Here is a 23,516-nt window from a genome sequence, read left to right on the forward strand (position 1 = left end):
GTCCTGAGATCTCCGGGGTGAATGAAGTCGAGATGCTCTCAGTCACAGGATATAGCTGTGCGCGTCCCCGCGGAGCCACTGAGAGCGCGCTTCACATAATGGAACGCAGAGCGTTATCGCAGCACTAACTGAGGCATTAAACTGGGCTACAGCTATGAAAAGGTTCACTGCTGCTGATTTTGTTAACAGCCTCAAGCAGGTCTGCCCGCAACGTGATCTTACACACTTTGACTTTAATGATAAAAGTAAGTGATTACAATTTGATTTTGACACACAGACTGATGATAAACCAAAGTCACCTGGTGAACCGACATACAATCTCTGAATCTGTTGCTTTTTTAAGTCAGCACCTCCACTTCTCCCTCGATCCACCTCACTGACCTCGGTTTCTGTGGCCTGGACACTTATTAATGAGCTCCATTGCACAGCTATAAAACACTATGGCCACTGATCTCTCCCACAGTCTCTGTCTCTCTCATGGATGAGGTTGGGAGGAGTTTTACACAAATATGTCTGGTATCGAAGTCAAAAATTTTCAAAACACAACCTGCTGTGATTGTCTTTTTTTGTGTGTGAAGTATTGAGAGCCAATCTCTTTTAAATTCTTCCACACAACAAAAAGCAGTCTTGCTATTTTTATTGTGTTTCATCCAGTATTTCAAGACACCAAATGCTACAATATCCATAAACCATCAGCTTCTCCAAAGCACCACAGATGGACAGAATGAAGATATACAAAGAGGTGGGGGATATTGCTGTATTAGTTGAAGATGAATTCCAAACATTCTATCAAAAAAACCACAAAAAACCCCACTCCAGTTTATACAGATGATCTACAGATCCTGGGACAGTAAAAATACCAAATTCACGTTACTCTGATTTTATTTATTCATGGAAAAAATAAATAGTAAGTTTAGACAAAGAACAATATTTCTTGATGAGGTAAATTATGTAAAAACAACTTTAAAAAAAACCCAACATAATTATTTTGTTGTTTTTTAAAGTAGATCCCGTCGAGTATTTTTTATCAGTATGTGATGTACCTTGATATGTCAGCTGGGATGGTCTTCAGCTTCTCTAAATTAGCTGAAGTCGAACAATGGCTAAAAATGATTTCCACATTCATTCTTCATGAAATAAAACCCCCCAAAACTCTATTTTGGATCATCTGTAAATTGAAGGCAGAGGTGAATACTTGTATTAATCCTCCAAGACTTGTTGTGATCGTACAAGTTTTAACTGGTTTCTGTCTGATGCATTATCATGATTACTGCAAAACCCCCTGCGAAAATCTCTGGGAGTCGATGGTTATGAAACCAAAAAAGCTAAAAGCGTCGAACGAGCCACCTAATTGTGAGCTTAACTGATTAGGTGTTGAAACAGTGCTGTTTTGTAAAAGTCTTTTTTTTTTGTCGTTTCTTGTTTTTGTGTGTGTGTGTAATATATTTATGGGCGATGTTATGTCCAATATGGTGGCACAATGATTTATGATGTCACTTAGTCACATGGGTGAAAAACCTCAATATAATCCACATAAGCACGTAAAGGCTGGATCATGCAAAGTTGAAGCCTTCAGCCGAGTGTGTGCTTCCCCATTGACACGAATCAAATGGCAATCCGTCGCATCGATAACATATGCAGCAAAATAATTCACCACCATGTCGGTTGAGAGCATCACGTTTCTGGAGGATCGGTAGTGAAATCTCATGAAGCTTGGTGGTATCGTGTTCACTGCCTGGTGCGAGATGGTGTGTCGTTTGAACAGAGATTGAAGCATTTGCCATTCGACTTAAATGTGATATGTTAGAAATAAACATCCAACTGTCTCCATACAAACTGAGCTATATTTCTTGGGTATATGGACAAACTACCAGAAATTATGTGTTATGACCGGCCAATCATGGCCTCTGTTGTTTGTCTCATTTTGACGCAGACCTTTGCAGGTTTTGTGCCTCTTCCTCCTTCTCTGAGCTCTCTGATGCATCTCACTCCGCTCTGTTCTGTCTCTTTTCTTCTTTCCGTCTCTTCTACAGTCAATTTTCAGGGCAGTGAAATTTTCTGCTGGGAAACCACCAGTGTGAGAAAGAGCTGCAGACAGAAGCTTCCCTGTTTGAAATGAATGGGGGGAAAAATAGTTTTTTTTATAGGTTGCTGTACAGCTAAAAATAGCTGAGCCAACTTAATCGGCCTTTCTCTGTCAAATATATAATACAGTCACAGTCACTTTCCCTGAAGGAGGGAGTTTTAATCCCTCTTTTCAGCAGTTTGCCTTTGGATTCTAATTGTACGTCATTTAATCTAATAAAAACATCTGAAGGGCTAGCCGATTACTGTAAATAGCTTTGTGTCTGTAGCTTTGTGCCACCTAACTGCGCATAACATTTCACTATAGTGAAGGAGGTAACACAACAGAGGCGGAATCATTTTCTTATTAATATGCATTGGCATCATTGGTCCAGGCCCATCCTGGACCAATGTGGGGTAAATTCAAATTTGGGGTCAATTCATTGCTTGGATTTTTTTTGGAATGAACGGGCTTTCCCATTCAATCAAAAGTTCTGAGAAAACTATTTTCTGCCTGTACACACTATGCTTTACTATTTAGAATAATTTGTGAAGCAATTTGTAATGCATGGTCAACAGCATGTTGTCATTTTCAATCATTGCCAGTATTCTGTAAGTTTCTGAAAACTACACTCTGATGCTGTTACCATGGATGTGTCAGGACACATTTATGCAGCAACACTTTAAGTGAAAATGGATTGTTTTCGATTCAGAAAAGTTTCATGTTTACAAGGAAGCGATCTTTGTTTTTATGGAAAGAGCAGAAAAGCTGAAAATGAAAATCAACAGGTTGTGTTTTCAGTGGTTCTGAGCAACATTGTCAGGTAAACAGACACCAAAAAACACAACAAAAGTTTTGCATTTTCATTTTCACAACCTTGTCTAAATGGGGCCTCGCTAACAGATTATAGTTAATACTTTGCAAAGTCATGGAGATACGGAAAAAAAAACCCAAAGTTACTCCGAAGCTCAGTGCTTTCATTTTGATTGATAATTTCGTAAGACTGTCCTGAAAATATACACATAGCCACATCATTGTACAGTTACTGTGACTCTTAGCTGAGCTGTCAACACTGCCTGGATCTGTTTAATGAGTGATCGAGTCATTAAGTTAAGCTAAAATTACATCAGTTATTTAGAGGAAAGAGCTCTATAATCTGGATTCTCGGGCCGATTTATGACCAAAAGGCAAAACAGTTGAGAAGAATGAGTAACATGCAAAAAAGCTTTTAAGACGATATGCTACTGCAGCAGAGGCTTCGTTTACGTGACGTTTAATGTGGCAGAAACTATGAAAATGATGAGGTTTTTATTTTGGACCACTAGTAGGTGATGTTGGCTATTTTTTGTAATTTGTTTTGACAATTATTTAATCAATTGAGGTATTTTCATTCTGACAAGTTGACATAAAATTAACATATTAGATGAATGTTTCTTAACAATGCCTTCCTGCTTCTTCTTCTGCTTCTCAGACCAAATTTTCCAAGCTCGGGATATATCAAGTTTATTTTTAACAACCCTTGGGGGAAAGTTGGCTGCGCAGTTTGGTGACCCTAAAGCACTAAACCACTTCTCCTGTTAGAGATGCCACTGTTGTTGAAAACAAAGAGATACAGGGGAGGGCTGTTGATATGAGTTGAACCACAGAGAAAAAAAAAATGAAAGAGATTTTAGGAGACACAGAGGCACTTAAAGTTAATCCACTCCAGGGGAAAAGGGGGAAAAAAAACACTTTATGAGCAGGGTGGGAGTTAAGGGCTATCCCCAAATTTATTCAGAAAACCAAGCACATGGTGGAAAAAAACCCTTTACCCCCCCCCCCCCCCCCCCCCCCCCCCCCCACACACACACACACACACACACACACACGCACACACACACACACACATACACACACCCCACCCCCATTCTTACTTAATCCAGCCGGCATTAATTATCAAAACCTTTTCCCACAAAACAAAAAAAACAAAACAAAATAAAAAAACGGAGTCAGAATGAATTTTACTGTTAAACCCAAAGTAAGTTCACTTCTGGACACCTGCCAAAACCTATTGTACTGCGCATGAATGTTTGGTCATCAGCCAACTCGAGACTTATCCTAGATTACCATCCCAAACATGTTGGCATTTACCTACGTGTAATGTCACCACCCCACCACCACAACCCCATCCCCACCACCACCACCACCACTCCCCCGACCCCACCCGTCTGTTCATCATGGGCTCTGAGAGAAGGCTTTATTTAGGTCTGCTTGGGAAAGTGAAAACACAAGACTCTTGTGCTGTGTGAACTAAGAGTCATGAAGACAGAGAGCCAGCTTAACTGGAAGGGCCATACAGTAAGCGCTGGACCTCCCACCATATTAACTAAATTGTTGTCAGTTCACCGCTGCTGCAGTGTAAACACACCACTTTTTTTCTTTTCTTTTTTTAAACGAATCAGGTGATGTCACGTGAAACGTTGCCGTGTAAACGGGGCCTCAGATGTCACTAACAACCATGACTGGTTGAACATAAATAAACCTAATGGGCACGGGCAGGTGCCATCATTATGCCACGTCAATGAAGACATGTTTGATGCTATCAAGGTTATGAGTATAAGATCTGAGCCTATAGCAACCACAGGATGAGAGACGACTGACTCTCTAAGACCATCTGATGTCCCACCATTTTTCTGAACCCAATACATTTAAATCAAACTGCCCAGATGTAACATAAATAAAAGTGGCTGCTGGTGGTAAATTTTTTAGATTGGGGCTCTTTATTATTATTAATTTTCAGCCCGTGTCGAGGTTATTAGTCATAACAACTGAAACATAATGTAGTCTGACCCATCTTCTTCATAAAACTACCTCGTCTTCGATTGTTTCACTGAATATTAAATAACAGCAAGCCTATTCAGAACTGGAATCAAAATGGGAAAAGCAAAGCGAGGAACAAAGCACCTGGTAATGAAGGTGAAGCTCCTCATGAGCATGGGAGCCTTATGAGCCTAATTGCATTCGGCATCATTGTTAAATGGTGATTCACTCCAGACCATTGTTCGTTTAACCCGGTCGAGATGTTGTTGGGGATATGATGTATTGAATAAAGCGGTGACCTCGGTTTGTTTCGACTCAACAGAAGAAATAGCGGTTGGCCAGAAATAGCAAGACACACAAGCACAATAGAAAGAAGCGACAAAAGCTTCGGCGTCATCAATAAGAAACACATGGTGCGAGAAACTACAGAAATGAAGCTCATTAACGGGTTGCATGTCATTGTTGCTGGAAACTGTAATGGTTCAAATATGTTGCGACGAATCTCTCTGGGAAGACTTCTCTTGAGTCGGAGCCTGATGTCAGATCATCCAGTTTTTTGTGTTTTTTTTCCAGCTCCAACTCATTTGTGTGGGCTCCTTTTCAGTAATCTAATGTCGATATCGTATTCCCCCAGTCGTTGTCTTTAACCGACTCCTTCACTGCATCCACTGTCTACCTCCTGCCTGATAGCTCCAACTGTTAAGTTTGGCTCAGGGAAGGATTTGGGATGCCAGACACCGCCGTTGGTGGAGCAGAAGCTCATTTTCTTGGAGCAAACCAAAAACCAAAACAGGACACTATTGCTGAGGCACTGGAAAGATGAACACAGACCAAGGCCACGTTTACACATAGCTGGGTGTTTACAAAATAGGATATTTCTCCCCTCTATGTATTCAAAAATGACATTGTTCACACCAGATTGTTTAAAAAAAAAAAGTAAATTTACACAAACCCACATAAAAATCTGGTTAAGAGCTACTATGAGCATGCCAAACCTATAGGGAGCAGTGCAGCGTGAAGCATAACGTCACTTTTGGTATGGCTTTCGCGGCATCCATTGTTATCACAGTAACCAAACATATGATGCTGATGACGCTTCCGATGCATACTGTGACGTTAAACTGCCTCCCCCATCAACATGCAAACAGAAGGATGGATTGTTTTTCCAAACCGTGTACACAAAACGCCACAAATCACCGCTCTTTCAACGTGTCAACGATCCTTGAGGCACTGGAGAGCTATACCCGCACAGAAACACAGACAAACTGTCAACACAAAGAAGACACCCACTCTCTCCCTTCATCTCAATACTGATCGACCTCAGCTGTCACATTGCACGTACTTATCTGTAATTTAGATTGCTCAATCTCATTAATATCAAGAAGATTTTTCGTTTCTTCTTGTGTATTTTTTTTACAATTGTTTTAAATTACATGATAAACTCTTTCTCCAGTGATCCCTGCATTATTTAAAAGACATTCTGTAACACTCAGAGGATCAAGAGTACCGGTATATTGCAGTACTTGAAATTCTAGGCGACTGATTCTAGGGTAGTCAATCATAAGGCCTGTGGGCCAAAACACGTCTGCAAGAGGCTCCAGTCTGGCCCGTCAAACCAGCAAGCAAATTAGGGCTCGATCGATATGCATTTTATTAGGGCTGATTCCAATTCCAATATAAGGGGATAAAAAAACTCTGATAACTGATATTAATACATTCTTTAGTCCTGGGGTGATGCGTCAACTTAAATAGAGTGATTGATAATGGCGTGTATTTTTGTGTCACATCAAAGATGGGGATGTCTGGTCAATGTGGTCGCAAACGGAAAAGCATGGACAGAAAACAGGGTAACGTACAAAGTCAAGCGTGAATGACACGACGAGGCAAGTCATGAGAAACTTATTTAGCGATTTATGTCACAAAAACTTTATTGCGGGAAACCCCTTGGTTCAGTCGACACACTTGGCTTCTCACCTTTCACTATTTCACCCTACTGTGGGGCGACTGAAGCATTACATGAAAGGAGTCAGAGCATCCTCTACTGGATACGTAACAGAAAGACATAAGAAAAAAAACTCCCACCATATTCTTTGCATATTATTAGTGGAAAATGTGGGCGAACATCTGCATCAATCAGCCTATCTACGGCTGATTTGTGATTATTCTCTAATGACTAAATCGGCTGATTAATCGGTGTGGCCCCAGTGAGAATTTCAAAGAAAATTGTGACATTTTAACATATTTCATAAGAGTCGCAGACTTAGTGTTATAAAAATAACACTAAGACCTAAATTGAGATATCAGTGATGCTGCTTTGAAAGCTACCTACATCATTGCTATCAAACTAGCCTCAAAGCCCCACTGTCGGGGTAAGTTTGTAAAAACATGCACAATATAATAGCTATTAGGAAAAGTTTTTTTTTTTTTTGTTTTGTTTTTTTTGACATTTCACCGTATTTTTATTATTTTTTTTTACCAGAAACTATCCTTAATACTGGCTTTATGTTGAGGTTGTTGCCAGGGCACTGCTGGGGTCTTCTCTGCTCGGTGAGGTTGGGGTTGAGGAGATTCCAAATCTCTTACTGTTGCAAGAGCAAAAGCTGTCAATCACAAAATATTGTTTGCCTGAGCTGCTGAATAGGACAATGGAAGAAAAGCAAAAAAGAGAGAGAGATTGTAGTCAGTTTCCATAGTAATGATTTGGTTTTGTGAAAATATAGACATTTTCATAACCTATATTCTGCACCGCAATAAAGAAAATATAACATTTTAAGATTATTATGGTACTATTTTACCGGTCCAGCCTACTCAAGATGAAATTGGTCTGTATGTTGCCCCTAAAATAAAATTTGTTTCACACTCCTCATCCAAACCGTTTTAAAATGACTTCATTTCGTTTGATCATTTGCTAAATGTGTCGAAAGTCTGGACTGTAAGTAAGTAAGTAAAGTAAGTAAAACTTTATTTATAGATTTTAGAAAGTCTGGACTGCACTTCCAACCAGCTGCAGAAAGTAAACACCGCTTCCCTTCCCTTCCCTTTTCCTCTTCCACCAATTCTATCACCTCTCCCTCCACTGTTGGCTGATTGATTAATAAGATAAGGCCTTAAGCAATATGACTGCCATCAACACAGCTGCACCAGATTGACAGGGAAAAAAAAGAAAAGAAGAGAGAGGTAGTGGAGGCCTCAAGCAAACAGGAGGCACTTGGTTTGGACTGACGGGTCAGACCCAGCTGACAGCTGTTAAGTAGCTATGACTCCCCGATTGTGAAAACAGGCGCTGCTGGACAGTTTGACCAGTGGAACATTTGATTCAGGCGTTTGTCCGTCCTCAATTGTTCATCGTCTCACTTGGGAGACTTTAATCGGCGGAAATAATTGGGAGGCAGTGAGGGAGTTAATTGTGTTTCCCATCGATGAATCATCAGGAAGTGGCGTTGAACCCCCTCACCATAACCCGCCCGCCCACCCCCGCACCCTGACCACACACACACACACACACACCTTCAGACACGCACAGTGTCACACATATGCAGACATGGACAAGCTGGAAACACAAGCCTCACCCACACAAAAGCACACACAGTACACACTGACAGATGCTCATTGAAGCACATTCACATACGATCTCATGTCAAGTGAAACAGTCACCCAAACACACTGAGACAGACTTCTACATTTCTCTCTCTCTCTCTCTCTCTCTCTCTCTCTCTCTCTCTCTCTCTCTCTTCAGATCCAACCTCTCTCACCCTCTCTAACCGTCCACTTGCTCATCCCAAAAGATTAAGAGGCCAATTAGTAAAGCTCTCATGGCATTTATTACCACGCTGGGAACTGGAGAGAGAAGAAATCCCCCTCTCTCCGCTTCCAAAAGAAGGATTTCTCCCTCATTGTCGTTGGGTTGAGAGCGAAGGATGTGGGGTGTATTCGGGGGGCTGCTGATGTGGTAATTTTGGCTCGGAAACAATGCCACGCTGTCTAAAGAGGGGTAATGGAGGGAAGTAGCAGAGGTAGTGTTTTGCCCAGCGTGTTTGTGTACACACACACACACACACACACACACACACACACACACACACACACACACACACACACACACACACACACACACACACACACACACACAACAGTGAGGTGACATCATGGCATCACTCGGAAGGCCACGCTGGCTTCCACATGAAGAGGAAGCATCGTATTAACTCCAAATCAGGACGCTGACACAGTTGCTTTGTGTAATAAGCAGCAGGAAAGAGAGTGGAACAGACCGGCAAAGGGTTTTTAGGTTACAGGAAAGAAAAAAAAAAACACTTTTCTTTTTAGATCAATAAGTCTTTGGTTTTGTGATTTATTCTGATCCCTGGCTTAGGGGAAATATAATGACTGCAGTTTCTAACTAAATATCCACCTATCCATACATTCATCCTCTACCCTGCTTATCCTGTTCATGGTTGCGGGGCACTGGAGCAGATCTCAGCTCACTTTAGGCGAGGGCAGGATACACCCTCGGCAGGTCGCCAGTCTGTCCCAGGGCACACACACACACACACACACACACACACACACACACACACACACACACACACACACACACACACACACACACACACACACACACACACACACACACACACACACACACACACACACACACACACACACAGAAAACCACACTCACATTCAATCCCAGGGGCAATTTAGTGTCACCGATCAACTTCACCTCCATGTTTTTGGACTGTGGGAAGAAACCAGAATACCCAGAGGAAACCCATGGGGAGAACATGCAAACTCTACACAGCAAGGCCCCAGGCCGTACTTGAACCCACAACCTTCTCGCTGTGAGGCAAGAGCGCTCTAACTTAAGAACCTTTCGCATTTGGATAGTCCGGGAGAAGAGCATTTTAACACCTTCCTTTGGTTCACGTGGTGTTCACGTTCACTTTTGAGAACAGACCAAACTGCCTGGAAAATGTCATGCTGCTAGTTTGGGGGTTCTGTCGCCTGAAACAAACATTGACCAAAGAAGAAGTAAAGAAGAAACATGGTTAATTGTTCCAGAAAAGTTGCAGGAGTGTAGGAGTGTTCAGTTTCACTGCAGTAGAATATTTTGTTCATAAAGCAGACAAAGCAGTACAAAGATGGTGTTTTTATGGTGCGATACAGAAGTACGCATAATCACAATTAACATAACACCTTTCATTCAAGTCCATCACTAATTGCTATTTAATAAATCATGAGCTCACTTCGCAAATACTTGTATGTGGTTTTCTGTTAATTATATGCTGTTGTGAGTGCCTGCTTGCCAACTTGCCAGCAGGCGATGGCAGGAAGACAAAGAATGTCAATTGTGGAGAGGCATGAAGTAGCCTGCCCCCAGTCTTCTTTGTTTATCGGCCATCATCACAGTCCTAAATTTTGGAAAACCTCCTGAAAAGGACAGAAACAAGACCTCAATAAGCCTGAGCTGGAGGGGCTGAGTGGGTTGGTGGAGGGAGAAATGCAGAAGATGATCCAATTCATTTCAAATTGGAACAGATCACGATAAAGCTGTGTCGTGATTCCTGAGAGCAGTGGGGGAACAGACAGTTACCACCCAGTGTTGCAGATTCAGTCTATAAAACATTGTGGAATCTTTGGTTTGTGGTTTTTATAGACTACAACTTTAGTGTTTTTATTCACTCTCCAGAATTCGCTGTCGAGAACTTTATTCAAAGAAAGACGCCTGTGAGCTCCCGGCTGGCACGAATAGAATTACAGTAATTGAAAATACACTAGCCAGCAATTTGTGAATGTCTTTGGGTTCAATGGGTTTGCATGCAATCCACCCAGACAAGAATGCAGAGCTAAGTCCAGATCAGAAAAAATGCAAAGATCCTATCAAGAGAAGTGCTTGGCTTGTCGCTTCTGATTTCCTGTTCAAACTCGGTGGTGACAAGGGTGCAACATGAGGATTCGATGTGTGGTGGTCGGCTCACTCTTTTTTTTTTCCCCGCTTTTTTTTTCTTTTCTTTTTTTCCTTTTTTCTTGCATTTTATTGACCATCACCAGCCCTCCCTGAATGTGAATGGTGGCATTATATCACTACTTTCTCCAACTATGCCTAGTGAGGGGGATTCTGCACGTCCGTGTGTCTTGTCAAGAGTCGGAGTGATTTTCACCCATGCAGGTGGAGCTACCAAACGAGTCCTGAGGTCTGGTCCAGGCATGGTGGAGCTCCCCAGGCAGCAAGAGATGGAGCGAGGCAACGGAGCATATATATATATATATATATATATATATATATATATATATATATATATATATATATATATATATATATATATATATATATATATATATATATATATATATATATATATATATATATATATATATATATATATATATATATATATATATATATGCCTTTAGTGTATTATCATGGTTTAAATTGTTTAAATTGTTCCGCAGTTAACTAATAGTAGAGAAAGGCCACATATACACACTGCAATCTTGGCTTTAACTGACACATACATGCAGAATAGTGTGGGAGATTCCAAGCAGTGTAAAAACAATAAAAGAAGAAATCGCACGCACGCACGCACACACACACACACACGCAGCGTGTCCTTGTCTGCCTTCTAAAGACTTCCTGTTTGAATGAAAACTGTTATGGCTGTATGATGAGCGGTACAAGGCTGCAGCCGTGAACAGCTTCTCTCACAAAAACTGCACCTGCTGTTGGTAACCAAAAGTTCCTCATATTATTTGGGGATAGCTGTGGCTCGGGTGGTAAAACAAAAGAGGTTGTCCAGTCATCAGAGGCTCAATCAGTAGCTCACACTGTACAAATATCAAAGTAGCCTTCAGCAGAACCTATATGAAAGTTAATTAGTAGAAAACCTTGAAACAGTGGAAAGTGACTAAAACATGGCCTGAGAGTGGAGGGGGGCCTCTGCACGTTGAGGAGAAATGTACTGTGGTAATGTCGCCCTCTGGAGGATAAATCATCTAACTGACCACACAAAGGATGAACAGGATTCCAGGATTTACCTCATGTGTGGTGACACTGATGAATATATCGCAGCACCATCCATCTTTTACTCTTTACTTTTAGTCTTACTTTTACTTAAGTAAGTTTGTATAAAAGTGGTGCGCTGTGTTACAGTTTCAATCTTATCCATGACAGAGTCCAAATCTAAAAATTAATTAATTATATTAAGAGAATCACACTCCAGATATACTTATGTGTTAAACAACATAGAAGACCCACGCCTGTGTGGAAGCGCTTCCTCTTGTGTCAACACTTGAAGTTACTTTACCAGAATCCACACGATAAAAATAACAAATTTGGGACCCAGTTTTAGTTGTTGATGTACATCTCTAATAAGCAGTTCAAGAATATATGTGAATATGTGTTTTTCCCCTCGGTCTGCAGGTTCCTCTTCAAAGATGTTTCTATGACAGAGAAACCAGTGAAAGACTCAAATGCTCCCTCTTTCACAGCAGAAAATCCACTTTCCATAGATGCATCATCAGAAAATAAATATTCTCATGAAAACACATCACATCCTGCTGCTGCTTCCTGTAGTACTAAGACATGTTAAGCTACGTGTCATTGAAGAATACTTTGAATTATGTGAAAAGAACACAACAACTTCAACATGACACAAATACACACGTCACTCCTCGTTCAGGTCATTTCTTGGTAAAAGATTTCTGAGAAGAAAGAAGGATGAAAAATAAAGAAGTGGTGGTTTTGTTCCAATTAAAACTGCACTCAAACTAACTGAATCACTGTCATGGTTCATGCTGATGTCTTTCACCTGTGCATGATTGAGTGATTAGCTGCACCTGGTGCTTCTAGTATATAAAGGACTCGTCTTGTGTCCTCTGGTGGTCGGTTCCAGTTTCTGGGTTAGTGCTCCATGTTCCGGTGCTGCAGCTTCTCTGTGCCATTGTGGCTGGCGTGTGCAGGATTTTGGTTTCTGTGTTTGAACAAATAAAGGATATTTTTTGTTCTCCAGCAGTGTCGGGCATCCCTGGAGTCCACTTCCCCTAACCACCATGTGGAACATTGTCTTCAACAACTTTTTTCTGTCAAGTTCAACTGCTTGTTGATTCGTCAGCCTTTGAGCAAGTTTATAAGCTTTGATCAAAGCACCAGCTGATGTAATATATACAACTTTGTCCTTGTTATACATGCTGTGGAATGTTTTACCTTCAGGGAGGGCTTGTGATGGTCACAAAATGACAAAAAAAAAGAGGAAATCTCATATAAAAATAACAAAAAGCTCCTATAATGCAAAGTGTCTGAAATATACTCATTTGGAAAAGACAAGAAAACAAGTATTCATCTTAGGTTAACAACAATATATTTTAATACACAAGTTTACACATCCAGTGATCAGTATAGATAGAAAATAAATACAAAACCATCTCCTGCTTATAGGAGCTGCTCTTTCTCCTTCACAATTCCAGGTTAAACATGCACTCAGAACATGATGTGCACTTTGTATTTAATCAGTGTGAGGCTGCATTTTGTCTTTAATGTCAGTATAAACAAGTCAGAAAGGCAAGGAAATATGACGCAAACAAAAAAAAGGTTTAAATGTCTTTCACTGACACGTAAGGCAAGAACAAACTCATCATCAGCATCTTCAGAGCTGGAAAACATGACAATGTGGATAATTACACAGGAGTTACAGGGGGAAACATGTGTGACACATGAAAGGGTCAAAGGTTACGTTACAGTTTTACCACAACCAGTCAGATCTGGAGTCAATCTAGTTCGAACAAAAAAGAGGAAGGATTCACTTGATATTCCTTCTCAAACATGACAAAACTGTCTAAAAACAATGATTACTCTTCAAACAAACTGATAAATGGTGGATTAATGATAAGGTGACACGTTGCTACATGATGTCCCTTCAACAGGGTGTCAGTCATTTCCTGTGTTTCACACGTTTGCTACTGTTGCCTTTTCTCTGTAAATACATCAGTCACTGATTCAGCAGAATCCACACCGCCTCCAAGTTTCAGACACGTGGATCATCACTTCAAGGGTTTTGTTCCGTTGCTCGACTCTCGGCGTCATCGCCAGCCTGTCTTTGTGATTTCAGTCGTTCCGCAGTAACTTGGCCACAGACTGGAGGATCTCCCTCTTCTCGTAGAGGTACATCTGTGTCTCCCACAGCATGTCCACCAAGATGGCGTCGCTCACCTCGTCCAGCATCACCTCCTGAGACAGCTGAGGACTCAGTCTGCACCAAAGGAACTTTTTGAGATTAGTTTCTGAAGCACTTTCATTGAGACACGTCAATTTACTGCATCATATTCACACAAGAAATAAGAATCAAACATGTCCACGGTGGGCTGACCTGTGGTAGATGGTGTCAATCATCTCACACCAGGCTCCGGCTCTGTCCACTGCACAGCCATCCGAGTCCGTGCACTGTCAGGTTACAGAAACACGGTTTCATCATGCAAAGCAGAAGAAATAATCAGAATTAAACTGATTCAAACACAAAAGGTCACACTCACGCAGTCCACCAGCATCTTGCCCAGCTCCTTGGCTCCCACGAAGCTCTTGGCCAGCTCCAGAGGGTTGGAGGGCCGAAACACGTCCACAGAGCTCACCGCCACCTGGGGGGGTTTTCCTGGAAACACACAAAAGGAAACCAGAGTCAGCTCTGGTGATGAGAACAAGTCTGGAAGCTTGGCAACGCTTTATTTTTCCATGTTGATATGGCTTGTGGATATCTTACCTGTCCCAAGTGAGATCACGACCCCCAACTTCTTGACGTCCTTCTCAAGGCCCTGAGAAATCCAGATAAACGAACATCTCACATAAACCGATCAATTAATGTAATGAAGACAGCTGTGAGGCGACCCCACCTCTGCCTTCAAAGCCTTGTTGTACTGGTGGATTTCTGACATGGCGTCCAGAGTGGGGTTGTTGGCCAGCAGCCCGCCGTCCAGAAAGCGACCCATGGGGCGGAAGTAGGTGGGAGCAGCGCCACTGGAGCGAGCTGCTCTCCACACCAGTTGTTCTGGGGATTACAAAATGTTGATATTTTTACAGAAAGCAAACAATTGCTCCAGAAAATGACTACAATCTAAACATCAAGCCAATTGAATAAAACCTTCTGCTTTAATGTACAGTAAAATGTGCCCCCCCCCCAAAAAAAAACCTCAACTACTCCACAGGAAGTTGTTCAATAATCTACAATTTTCTTAGTGATCTGACGGGCCGCTTTGGGCCTACAGGCCTTATGTTTGATACTGCTGCTCCAAAACATAATTATATGTGAAATATCACAATTTCAGTCTACAGATGTAAAACACCTGCTGACAGCCAGAAGATATAACACTTAATAACTGATCTCAGGTCCAGAAGAAATATGAGTGTGTTTCACAGTGTGAATACACAATAAGGGTTAGGGTTTGTGAATAAGTGACGCTTTTCCACATGATTCTGTCGTGTAAGTTTTCAAAGCCTTCTTACACACACCTTCATCCGTCACCTTTCTACGCTTTCTGGACGGCTCCTCTGTGTATCCTACTATCAACACATCCTCATCCTCCCATCCTGAAACAACAACATGACTGGCACTCAAACACACGCAGCATAAGTGGATGTTTTGTTTTTGTTTGTTTTTTTAAACCAGGAAGATGATGGAGAAAAAGGCTTGTGTTTAACTCAGACCATGGATGGAAGCTTTCATTGTGGAGACGGACAGACTCTGTGGCCCTCCAGTGTTGTGATCTGGACCAACAAGTAACTCATGCAACAGATGAGAGAGGTAATATTGTTGACAGAATTGGTTGTCCATAATGTTCACCCTCAGTTAAAGTCTTTAAGGAGTGTTAAAAAAGACAACTGCATCTAATGGCACCTTTTTGCAAAGTCAATCTATTTTGTCCCGAATTGTCAAGTTTTAATGTGGATTGTGTGTCAAAAAAACGACAACAATGAACAATTAAAATTGATTGATTCTCATAATTTCTTTTTGCTTAATGCCTGTTTCTCCAAAGGTTTTCCTGGTTGTGATAGAAGTGTAATCCCGCCCATCAGACCCTTGGCGTGCTCCGTAAAAGCACATAGTGTTTGAAGTCCACAGAACAAAGACCCCAAACAGACCAAACACAGGATGTGACAGGCTACGGGATTTGTTTGCAACTTTTGTCTCCCTCATACATTTTATAACCTGAATGTGAGATTTCAGCTTAAAAAAAAAGAGATCGCCACGATAATCTTTCATGAGTTAAAACGATTACACCACATCTGTGAAGCCGTTTCTTGAAATCATGTGGCTGGAAAATGTGTGAATATGAGCTGAACCAAGAAACAGCTCCACAGATTTCACCCTTGAGTGCCAGTACATGGTGGGCAGATGAGCGCTACCTTGTGGGATGGTGAGAGCCTTGAAGGTTTCAGTCGTGGTGTACGGGGGCTCCCTGTGGACGGACGGAGGGTCGTAGTTCCTGAAGATATGCAGCTCGCCCGGATGCCTGTCTGCCAGGACACTCGTCACCATCACCCTGGAGACACAGAGAGAGAGAGAGAAGAGCCTTGAACGAGGCTGAAGAGCACGGAGAGATTGTGACGGCTTTTGTTAACAGTGACATGATACCTGGGGTACCGAACATCTGTCATCTTGGTGTTTTCTCCAAATTCTTTCTTCAAGAAATCCTCCAGCGGTGCAGACTCGTAGGGTCTGGACCCCTTAAAGACATGCTCCTTCATCCTGAAGTAGAAGCAGCGCAGGTACTCCATGGACTTCCCTACAGGGAGGAGAAACACTCTGTGTTCTGCTGTTGTTTTGAAGAAGTGGAAGGAAGTCTGAGATTGAAACGTGAGCGCACCGTGGATGATGGCGAGGGCCAGGATGCCCCCGGTGCTCGTGCCAGCCACCCAGTCGAAGAGCTCTATGATGGGTCGGCCCGCCTCTCTTTCCAGGGCGATCAACACCTGGATCAGCACCAGACCTTTAATGCCGCCACCGTCCAGACACAGCAGTCTGTCCAGCCTGCACGACACAGACGAGAAAACTGGTCCAACACTGCAAAGTGACGGAATAAAGTCTGGAAATGAGCAGATTCTACTCTGAACGCTCGTCGTGATCGAGGCGACATCGACTCCTCACAGATTCTCATCACACGCTCATCTGCTTCACACACAGAAGCAGCTGCTGGCGGCAGCGTGAAGAAGCGACTGTCAAATAACAAGCGTGTGGAGCGTCACTTCTGCAGCCTGTTGAATGAAGTGCTGAACAGAAGCTGGACAATCAGAGCAAAGTGAACATAAAGAGTTCGTATGAGATGAGAGACACTTGTAGGTTTTCCTGAGACGTTCCATTCTCAAAAAGTGAGAAACATGATCATTATAGTCACTTTCATGAGGTCATCACTGGAGCTGTAGGAGAAGAACGTCCATTTATTTATCTATGGTACACAGTGTAACAAGGTACTTGGCAGAGGGACTAAATGGTTTTTTTTTTTACTTTGAGCTTGTCACCCAGTCTTGTACTCACTTTCTTTTAATGCCTCCATCCACCTGAGATCTGCCTCCGCTCATCGCACTGATTGCCGCCCCCATAAACATCATGTCCTCAAACCCTGCAAGGCGATCACAACAGCCATTGGTACGGGATCGATGCGGGATGACGACTTCATGTACAGACAACAGAAGAAAGGAGGGGCCCCGGGGTTTTCTATCAGACAGTCGGGTTGACGTACAGAGAGAAAAAAGCTCTTACAAAATGACATCTACTCAATTTATGACATTAGTTTTTTTTCAGTGTGCTGTTGAGCTAATTTTTTTTTTTTTTTTATCACAGCAATACTGCCTCTTTACATGATGTTTGTTCAGTTTTGACATCTGGACATAAAATAATCATTAATCGAGTCCAAATGTGTTTTTTATCAGAACTTTATTTCAGAATGATGAAAATCCATTAAAGAGTTTTGTATAAATCTATTTTTTTCCACCATTGTGATTGAGTTGTTTTCAAGGATTGCATTAAAATAACACACATTTCAACTGTTTTGACCTCTTGAAGCGAGACATAACAAATTATTTATTTGTCATGTCTCGCTTCAAGAGGTCAAAACAGTAAAAATCTCAATAAAAATCCAAAGGAGACATATCTGAAGCCTGAATCAGAGAACCCGAGAGTGGGAAGCTGGGATGTTACCTATGCCTTGAGGCTTGGCGTTGTTGGAGATGGGAGGAGGGCTGCCGGGGGAGGGAGGGAGGCAACGCTGGACTCCTACACTACACAGCATGTCCAGCAGTACCTTTCTATTAGGGCCTTCAATGTTAACATACACATGCAAGCAGAAATATTAACACATGCACAGATAGCAGAGAGAGAAGATAGAGGGAAAGATGGAGAGAGAGAGAGAGAGAGGGAGAGCGAAGAGAAGAGGAAAGCTGTTAGCAATGATCGTGCGTCAAAGTCATTCAATAATGGCTAAAAACACATCGAGACGTAAAAGTGAATAAAAGCACAGGTGCTCAGGAAGTCAGACCTTCGAACTCAGGCTGAGGCAACCTCCTTTGAAAAACCAGATGGGAACATTTTAGTTCTTGAATTCAGAAAAAAAAGCACAAATGCTTCCAGTAGAGCGAGTCTTTGTCTTTGTGAGGATAAATAAACATTGTCACTCTGCAAACTGGACCATTTTCCATTGAAGCTTCTGTAGGTTTAGACTGCTGGGAGACCTACAGTGACCTTCTTTCCTTTCTCACTCCATGTTTCACTATTCCATGTCACTCACATTGTCTCTCCTTCTTCTGAATCCCCACCTCCTACCCAAACCAGGGTTTGAATCCCTCCTCTCAATCTGTCTCTGTCTAATCGTTTTCTCTCTTTCTATCGTCAGCATCTGCAACCTGCAGCGAAATGTGGCTATTCAGCACCTCTGTAGTGGCTCCTTGTAACTTTCAGAAAAAAATTGTTGTAAATAAACATTGGATCTTATTTTAGTTTCATTTACACACCCGAGTCCTTTTTAAAAAAAAGACTTTTACCTCTTTGCTAAAAAGGGCTTTGAAACAAGGCACAACTAAAATTGGAAAATTAGCTCATACTACAAGAAATGGAGGGGAGGGGAGCAATAACAGTTTAAAAAAACCTCAATTAATTTGGTCGTTTTATTATCTCATCCTCGGGTCCTCAAAGCTGTAAATGGTTTGCATGGTTATGCATGAAGAATGAAGTAAACATAACATGACAAATTCAGATATAACTACAGAAAATTGGATACCAATACATCTCTCAACAAACATGAACAGCTTCATGGTAAAGTGCCTCTCAGATCATCTGAGTCAAATCTGCTTTCTGACACCAGAATCAGATCCAAACATCTCGAAACTAAAAACTAGTGTTTTGTGCAGCAATAATCTGGAATAAATGGAATCAACTAGAAGATCTGCTAAAAAAAAAAAAAAAAAAATAGAAGGAAAAAGAAAATCAAGACCATCCTGCTGCCTTCCGTTAAATAACTTTCTCATTTACAGTACCAGAACAATGTATAAGATGTCAGGAGGTCAAACATCCATCATCACAAAACAAGAGGCTTTCATGCAGATCTCCAGTGAAACACGTGCTATTAAATACATAAGGTCCAAGCTGTGTTAGGTCAGGCATATTTAAACACATATATGAGAGAGACTCACAACTTCAGTTATAGTTTACTCTCTCGTACCTTTGCTGGTGCGTGCAGCGATGAGTCCGGGAGTTTCTCCAAGGTCATTGTGGATCTCCACATCGGCCCCGAACACGATCAGAGCTTTGATCAGCTCCATGTGGTCCATCTAAAGAGCAGCGCAATTGATCAATAAAGGATAACAAAGAAGAAACGCCAAGTTTTGTTTTTCTTTTTCCAAGGAACAATATAATCTCACCTTCATGGCCAGGTGCAACGCCGTGTTCCCGTCCTGCCCCTTCAGGTTTGCGTTTGCCCCGTGGGTGAGCAGCACCATGGCCGCCTCGAAGCGGCCCTTCTTGGCCAATATATGAAGGGCGCTCTCTCCGGTCTTACTGAGGTAGTTTATTGCACAGCCGTGGTCCAGCAGCAGACGACACATCTGGAGCAACACACATCAGTCGAAGGTAAATTCAACCATCACCAGCTGATTATCTCATACTAAATGTCTGTTAAGTGGTTTCATGTCCACATTGTATTTGTTTATTTATTTGGAGGTTCGTTGATGTTCGCATACTTCAAAGTCAAAGTGAACGTGAGGTTCAGTATACATTCTGCTGTAAATGGGTAAACTGATCTCACTTATACAGCACTTTTCAACTGCTTGAGCTTTACATTGCCAATCACATTCACGTTCAGCTACTAATGGAGGCTGCAGCCATCGGGAGCAGTCTACATACAAGACACATGGTGGAATAACGTTTTTGTCTCACTCGCACTCCTACTTTGTAGACAGATATCACCCAAAATCAAAATAAAGAATTTTGCCAAGATATATCTGACAAATGGAATAAAAATAGGAAAATAGGGGATATATGCCAGAAAAACTGGAACAAGATGTGCAAATAGAAAAAAGAAATGTGCAATATCTAATACAATATACTCCTGAAATGTGCAATATAACCCTCAAAATGTGCAATATCCAATATGATAGCCTCAGAATAAGCTGCAATGTAGCGCTAAAATGCAACCTTTACAATTAAGTAGGCTTTGCGACCCCCATGAATCTTGTGAGGTTGGGAATCACTGGATTAACAGTTCCTTTCTGTCACATTTTTAGACACAGATTTTAGAAGGTAAAATAATGTTTGGAATGACAAAGTACATTAAATCTAATAGCATCTCTTCTGTAAAGCTGCTACACTGGCAACAGGTTAAAAAAAAGCCTTAATATAATTCTACTTGTATAAAGACAAGAAAGTCTACTCTTTTTGCTCTTCTTGCATTGTGCATGCACGTATCATATCTGTGGATGTTTACGTTTCGCGATGCTGTAAAATGTTAACAAATCATATTTCCCCTCATCTGACCTCTGCAGTTTTAGCCCAGTGCAGCGGTGTCCCGCCATACAGAGCGTCCTCAGCTTGGAGCTGGGCCAGGTCAGCTTTGAGGATCTCCTGCACACAGCTGCCACACGAACACAAAACAAAAAACAAAAACAAGGTTTGAGCCGTTCATTTCTTTAGCCGTCTTAGAAGTACAGAACTCGAATTCCCTAAGCTACATTCAGAGATATGGACATTAAAAATTGAATTGTAGATGAAGATTAGAGAAGATTCCAGGTGATAATCATTGACTGTGAAGGATACACCCTTTTTAGTACCAGAGGTTCCTCCGGCCTCGTCATGATGAAACTCACCCTTTCTCACTGTACTTCATGCCGGAGTGAATGGGGTAGCCTGTCCCACCGATCACGTCACACTTCGCTCCGCCCCCCAGCAGGGCTTTGACGGCCTCCACACGTCCCAGTCGGCAGGCCACGTGGAGCGGCGTCTCCCCGTTGTCGTTGAGCTCGTTGACGCCTGAGCAGAGGCGTGAGCACAAGGTCTGGACGAAGAGAGCGAGATGCAGAACGGTGCGGAAGAGCGAAAGGTGAGCAGATGAGGTCGATATGCAGTTTAAAATATCCAATGAGGAATTATTGCTTTTTTATCTCAGATGAGATTAAATAAATGACTCCTCAAATCACACAAAAAGTGGGATTTTACTCCATTATATCATGAATGAATGCTGACGAGTCATCGTGAGATCCCGACCTGGATGATGGTGGGGGAATCCTGCTTGGAGGCGCAGTGCATGGGTGTCTCTCCGTTCCGATCTCGGATGTCAGTGCGGGCCTGGCTCTCCTCCAGCAGCTCCTTGACACACGCCAGATCTCCTCGCTCGCAGGCCAGGTGCAGCGGCGTCTGGCCCGTGGCGTCGCGGGCGTTGATCTGACTGGAGAAACGAGGAGCTCGTTCGAGTGGGGGCTTTGCACACCGAGGGACTACAACAGAAGCTTTGGGTGTACGTCACTGTGAATATATAGCCTTGTTGGATTGAGTAATCCCAAATGAATCAGACAGTATTTGTTTTTCAGAGTTGAGAATAATTTAAAGTAGCAAGAGGCGTTCTCTCAGTACATGAATTTTTTGTATACACACGTAAAATTAAAACTCGAACTGATTTTTTTTACATTATTACAGCCATGGATATACTTTACACTTGCTAAAGAAAACATGCTTTAGAAAGAGGTCCTTTTAAATTTTCTCAGAGGTTTTGATTGACAATGTGTTATTGCTCATCATCAGTGTTTGGCAACTTACTGAGAATAAGAACATAATTCAAATAAATCAGGGGTGTCAAAAATAAGGCCCAAAACCAAATACTGTGTAGCAAATAGAACGGCAATCCTTTTCAGAAAATAGAGGTTAAAAAAGTTAAAGAGATTGCCTAATAATCTGTTTCCTACTGTACCGATTCTAATAAAGTAACAATGTATGGTTTCAAAAAAGGTTTAACCCCCCCCCCCAAAAAAAAAAAAGACAAAGGCATTCCTGCTTACCTTTGGACATAATTATGCTTTAGACAGTCTCTCAGGCCCGTCTCCACGGCGATGTGGGCGGAGCTCCAGTCCGGGTGGTGACGGATGCAGTCCACGATGGGCTGCACCGTCTCGGCCTTCAGGGGAAGCGTCTCATAGAAGGGTCGCAGCTTGAGGGCGTACTGTGGGAACCAGTTCATGGCATCCTCCTCCGACGCCACCTGGAACAGCCTGCAGGCCCAGCAGAGGTCACATTGAGGTAACAGGAGTGTGGGAACATCATCGGAAACAAATAGGAGGATGAATATCACCTCCAAGTGCATGATCTGTTGTCCCACTGTTACTTTGCTTATGGAACATTGTCTGGAGCTGATATTTTAAACTTAGCATGACACTCAGAAACAGTTTGTTTCAAAGATATTTGAGTCTGTAGTTTTGTAAAGTCCCATATTATAGTTGCAGTAGATAGAAGTGTTTTTTTTATTTTAAATAAGTGTGAATTTTGAATAATTGGTCCTATTTGAGAATAAGAAGTTAAAACTAACAAAAATGTATATATTTTAGGTCTGCCTTAACTGATCTGAACCTAAACTCACCATTGCATTGCAGCAATTTGTGTAGAAGCAGAACGTATATTCATTTATCTCTGGTACACGGTGAATAAGATGTCATAAGGTAATTGGCAGGACAACTTGGGAACCCTTATTTGTTTGCAAGTAAAAAAAAACATTATTACCACTGAAGTGGGTACGTGTCTGGATGTTTGAGGAAAAAAGCATGCAAGTTTTGAAACTTGTTGATGTTAATTAAGGAGCAAGGTGTTCAATTGTAAATTGTGACTCAGACTTTCAGTCATCAGCACATCAATGAAGTAATCCTGGTGGAGCAGCTCAGTGGCTTAAAGCATTTGCTTGGCCTCAACATTGGGTAATTACAGAGACCATAGGTTGGTTACTACAAACAAACATCATCCCAGCTGACAAATGCATCTTTATCAGCAGATGAGTAAACCACTCTTCTACTGATCACATGATGTGATCTATACCGACCTCAGAGTCATCGTCGGTGTTTCCGGACACATGAGCAAACAGTCCCATGACTGACACTGGCTGTTTTTGTACAGGATCATCCGTCCCTCCTCTTTGAGCAGGATTT

The 23,516-nt window shown here is 41.9% G+C and overlaps 1 protein-coding gene across 3 annotated transcripts; it reads right to left on the reverse strand.

Moving 5' to 3' along the window:
- Positions 1-13,211: 13,211 nt before the first annotated feature.
- pla2g6 (phospholipase A2, group VI (cytosolic, calcium-independent)) lies at positions 13,212-23,510 on the reverse strand. Of its 3 annotated transcripts, XM_080521068.1 has the most exons (17): positions 23,411-23,510; positions 22,383-22,592; positions 21,595-21,775; positions 21,198-21,385; positions 20,869-20,965; positions 19,758-19,940; positions 19,559-19,667; positions 18,043-18,159; positions 17,380-17,464; positions 16,712-16,875; positions 16,480-16,630; positions 16,251-16,387; positions 14,741-14,895; positions 14,611-14,662; positions 14,387-14,502; positions 14,224-14,297; positions 13,212-14,106 (listed from the first exon to the last, which is right to left on the reverse strand). In XM_080521068.1, the coding sequence occupies exons 1-17, from the start codon at positions 23,488-23,490 to the stop codon at positions 13,962-13,964; spliced, it is 2,244 nt and encodes a 747-aa protein (XP_080377194.1). In that variant the 5' UTR covers positions 23,491-23,510; the 3' UTR covers positions 13,212-13,961. The 3 variants fall into 3 exon arrangements, with proteins under 3 accessions (XP_080377194.1, XP_080377196.1, XP_080377195.1); XM_080521070.1 differs by lacking the exon at positions 18,043-18,159; XM_080521069.1 differs by lacking the exon at positions 18,043-18,159 and having other exon boundaries at positions 17,380-17,515.
- Positions 23,511-23,516: the final 6 nt, after the last annotated feature.

The sequence above is a fragment of the Blennius ocellaris genome (genome assembly GCF_963422515.1).
Source record: "Blennius ocellaris genome assembly, chromosome: 3".
NCBI classification, from domain to species: domain Eukaryota; kingdom Metazoa; phylum Chordata; class Actinopteri; order Blenniiformes; family Blenniidae; genus Blennius; species Blennius ocellaris.

Excerpts from the sequence above, each read along its gene's own strand:
- pla2g6 (XM_080521068.1), bottom strand. The coding sequence starts at position 23,490 with ATGATCCTGTACAAAAACAGCCAGTGTCAGTCATGGGACTGTTTGCTC. Across the intron at positions 19,668-19,757 it reads CGTTGCACCTGGCCATGAAG|ATGGACCACATGGAGCTGAT; the intron begins GTGAGATTATAT and ends GCTGCTCTTTAG. Across the intron at positions 16,631-16,711 it reads GGCCCTCGCCATCATCCACG|GGAAGTCCATGGAGTACCTG; the intron begins GTGCGCTCACGT and ends TCCTCCCTGTAG.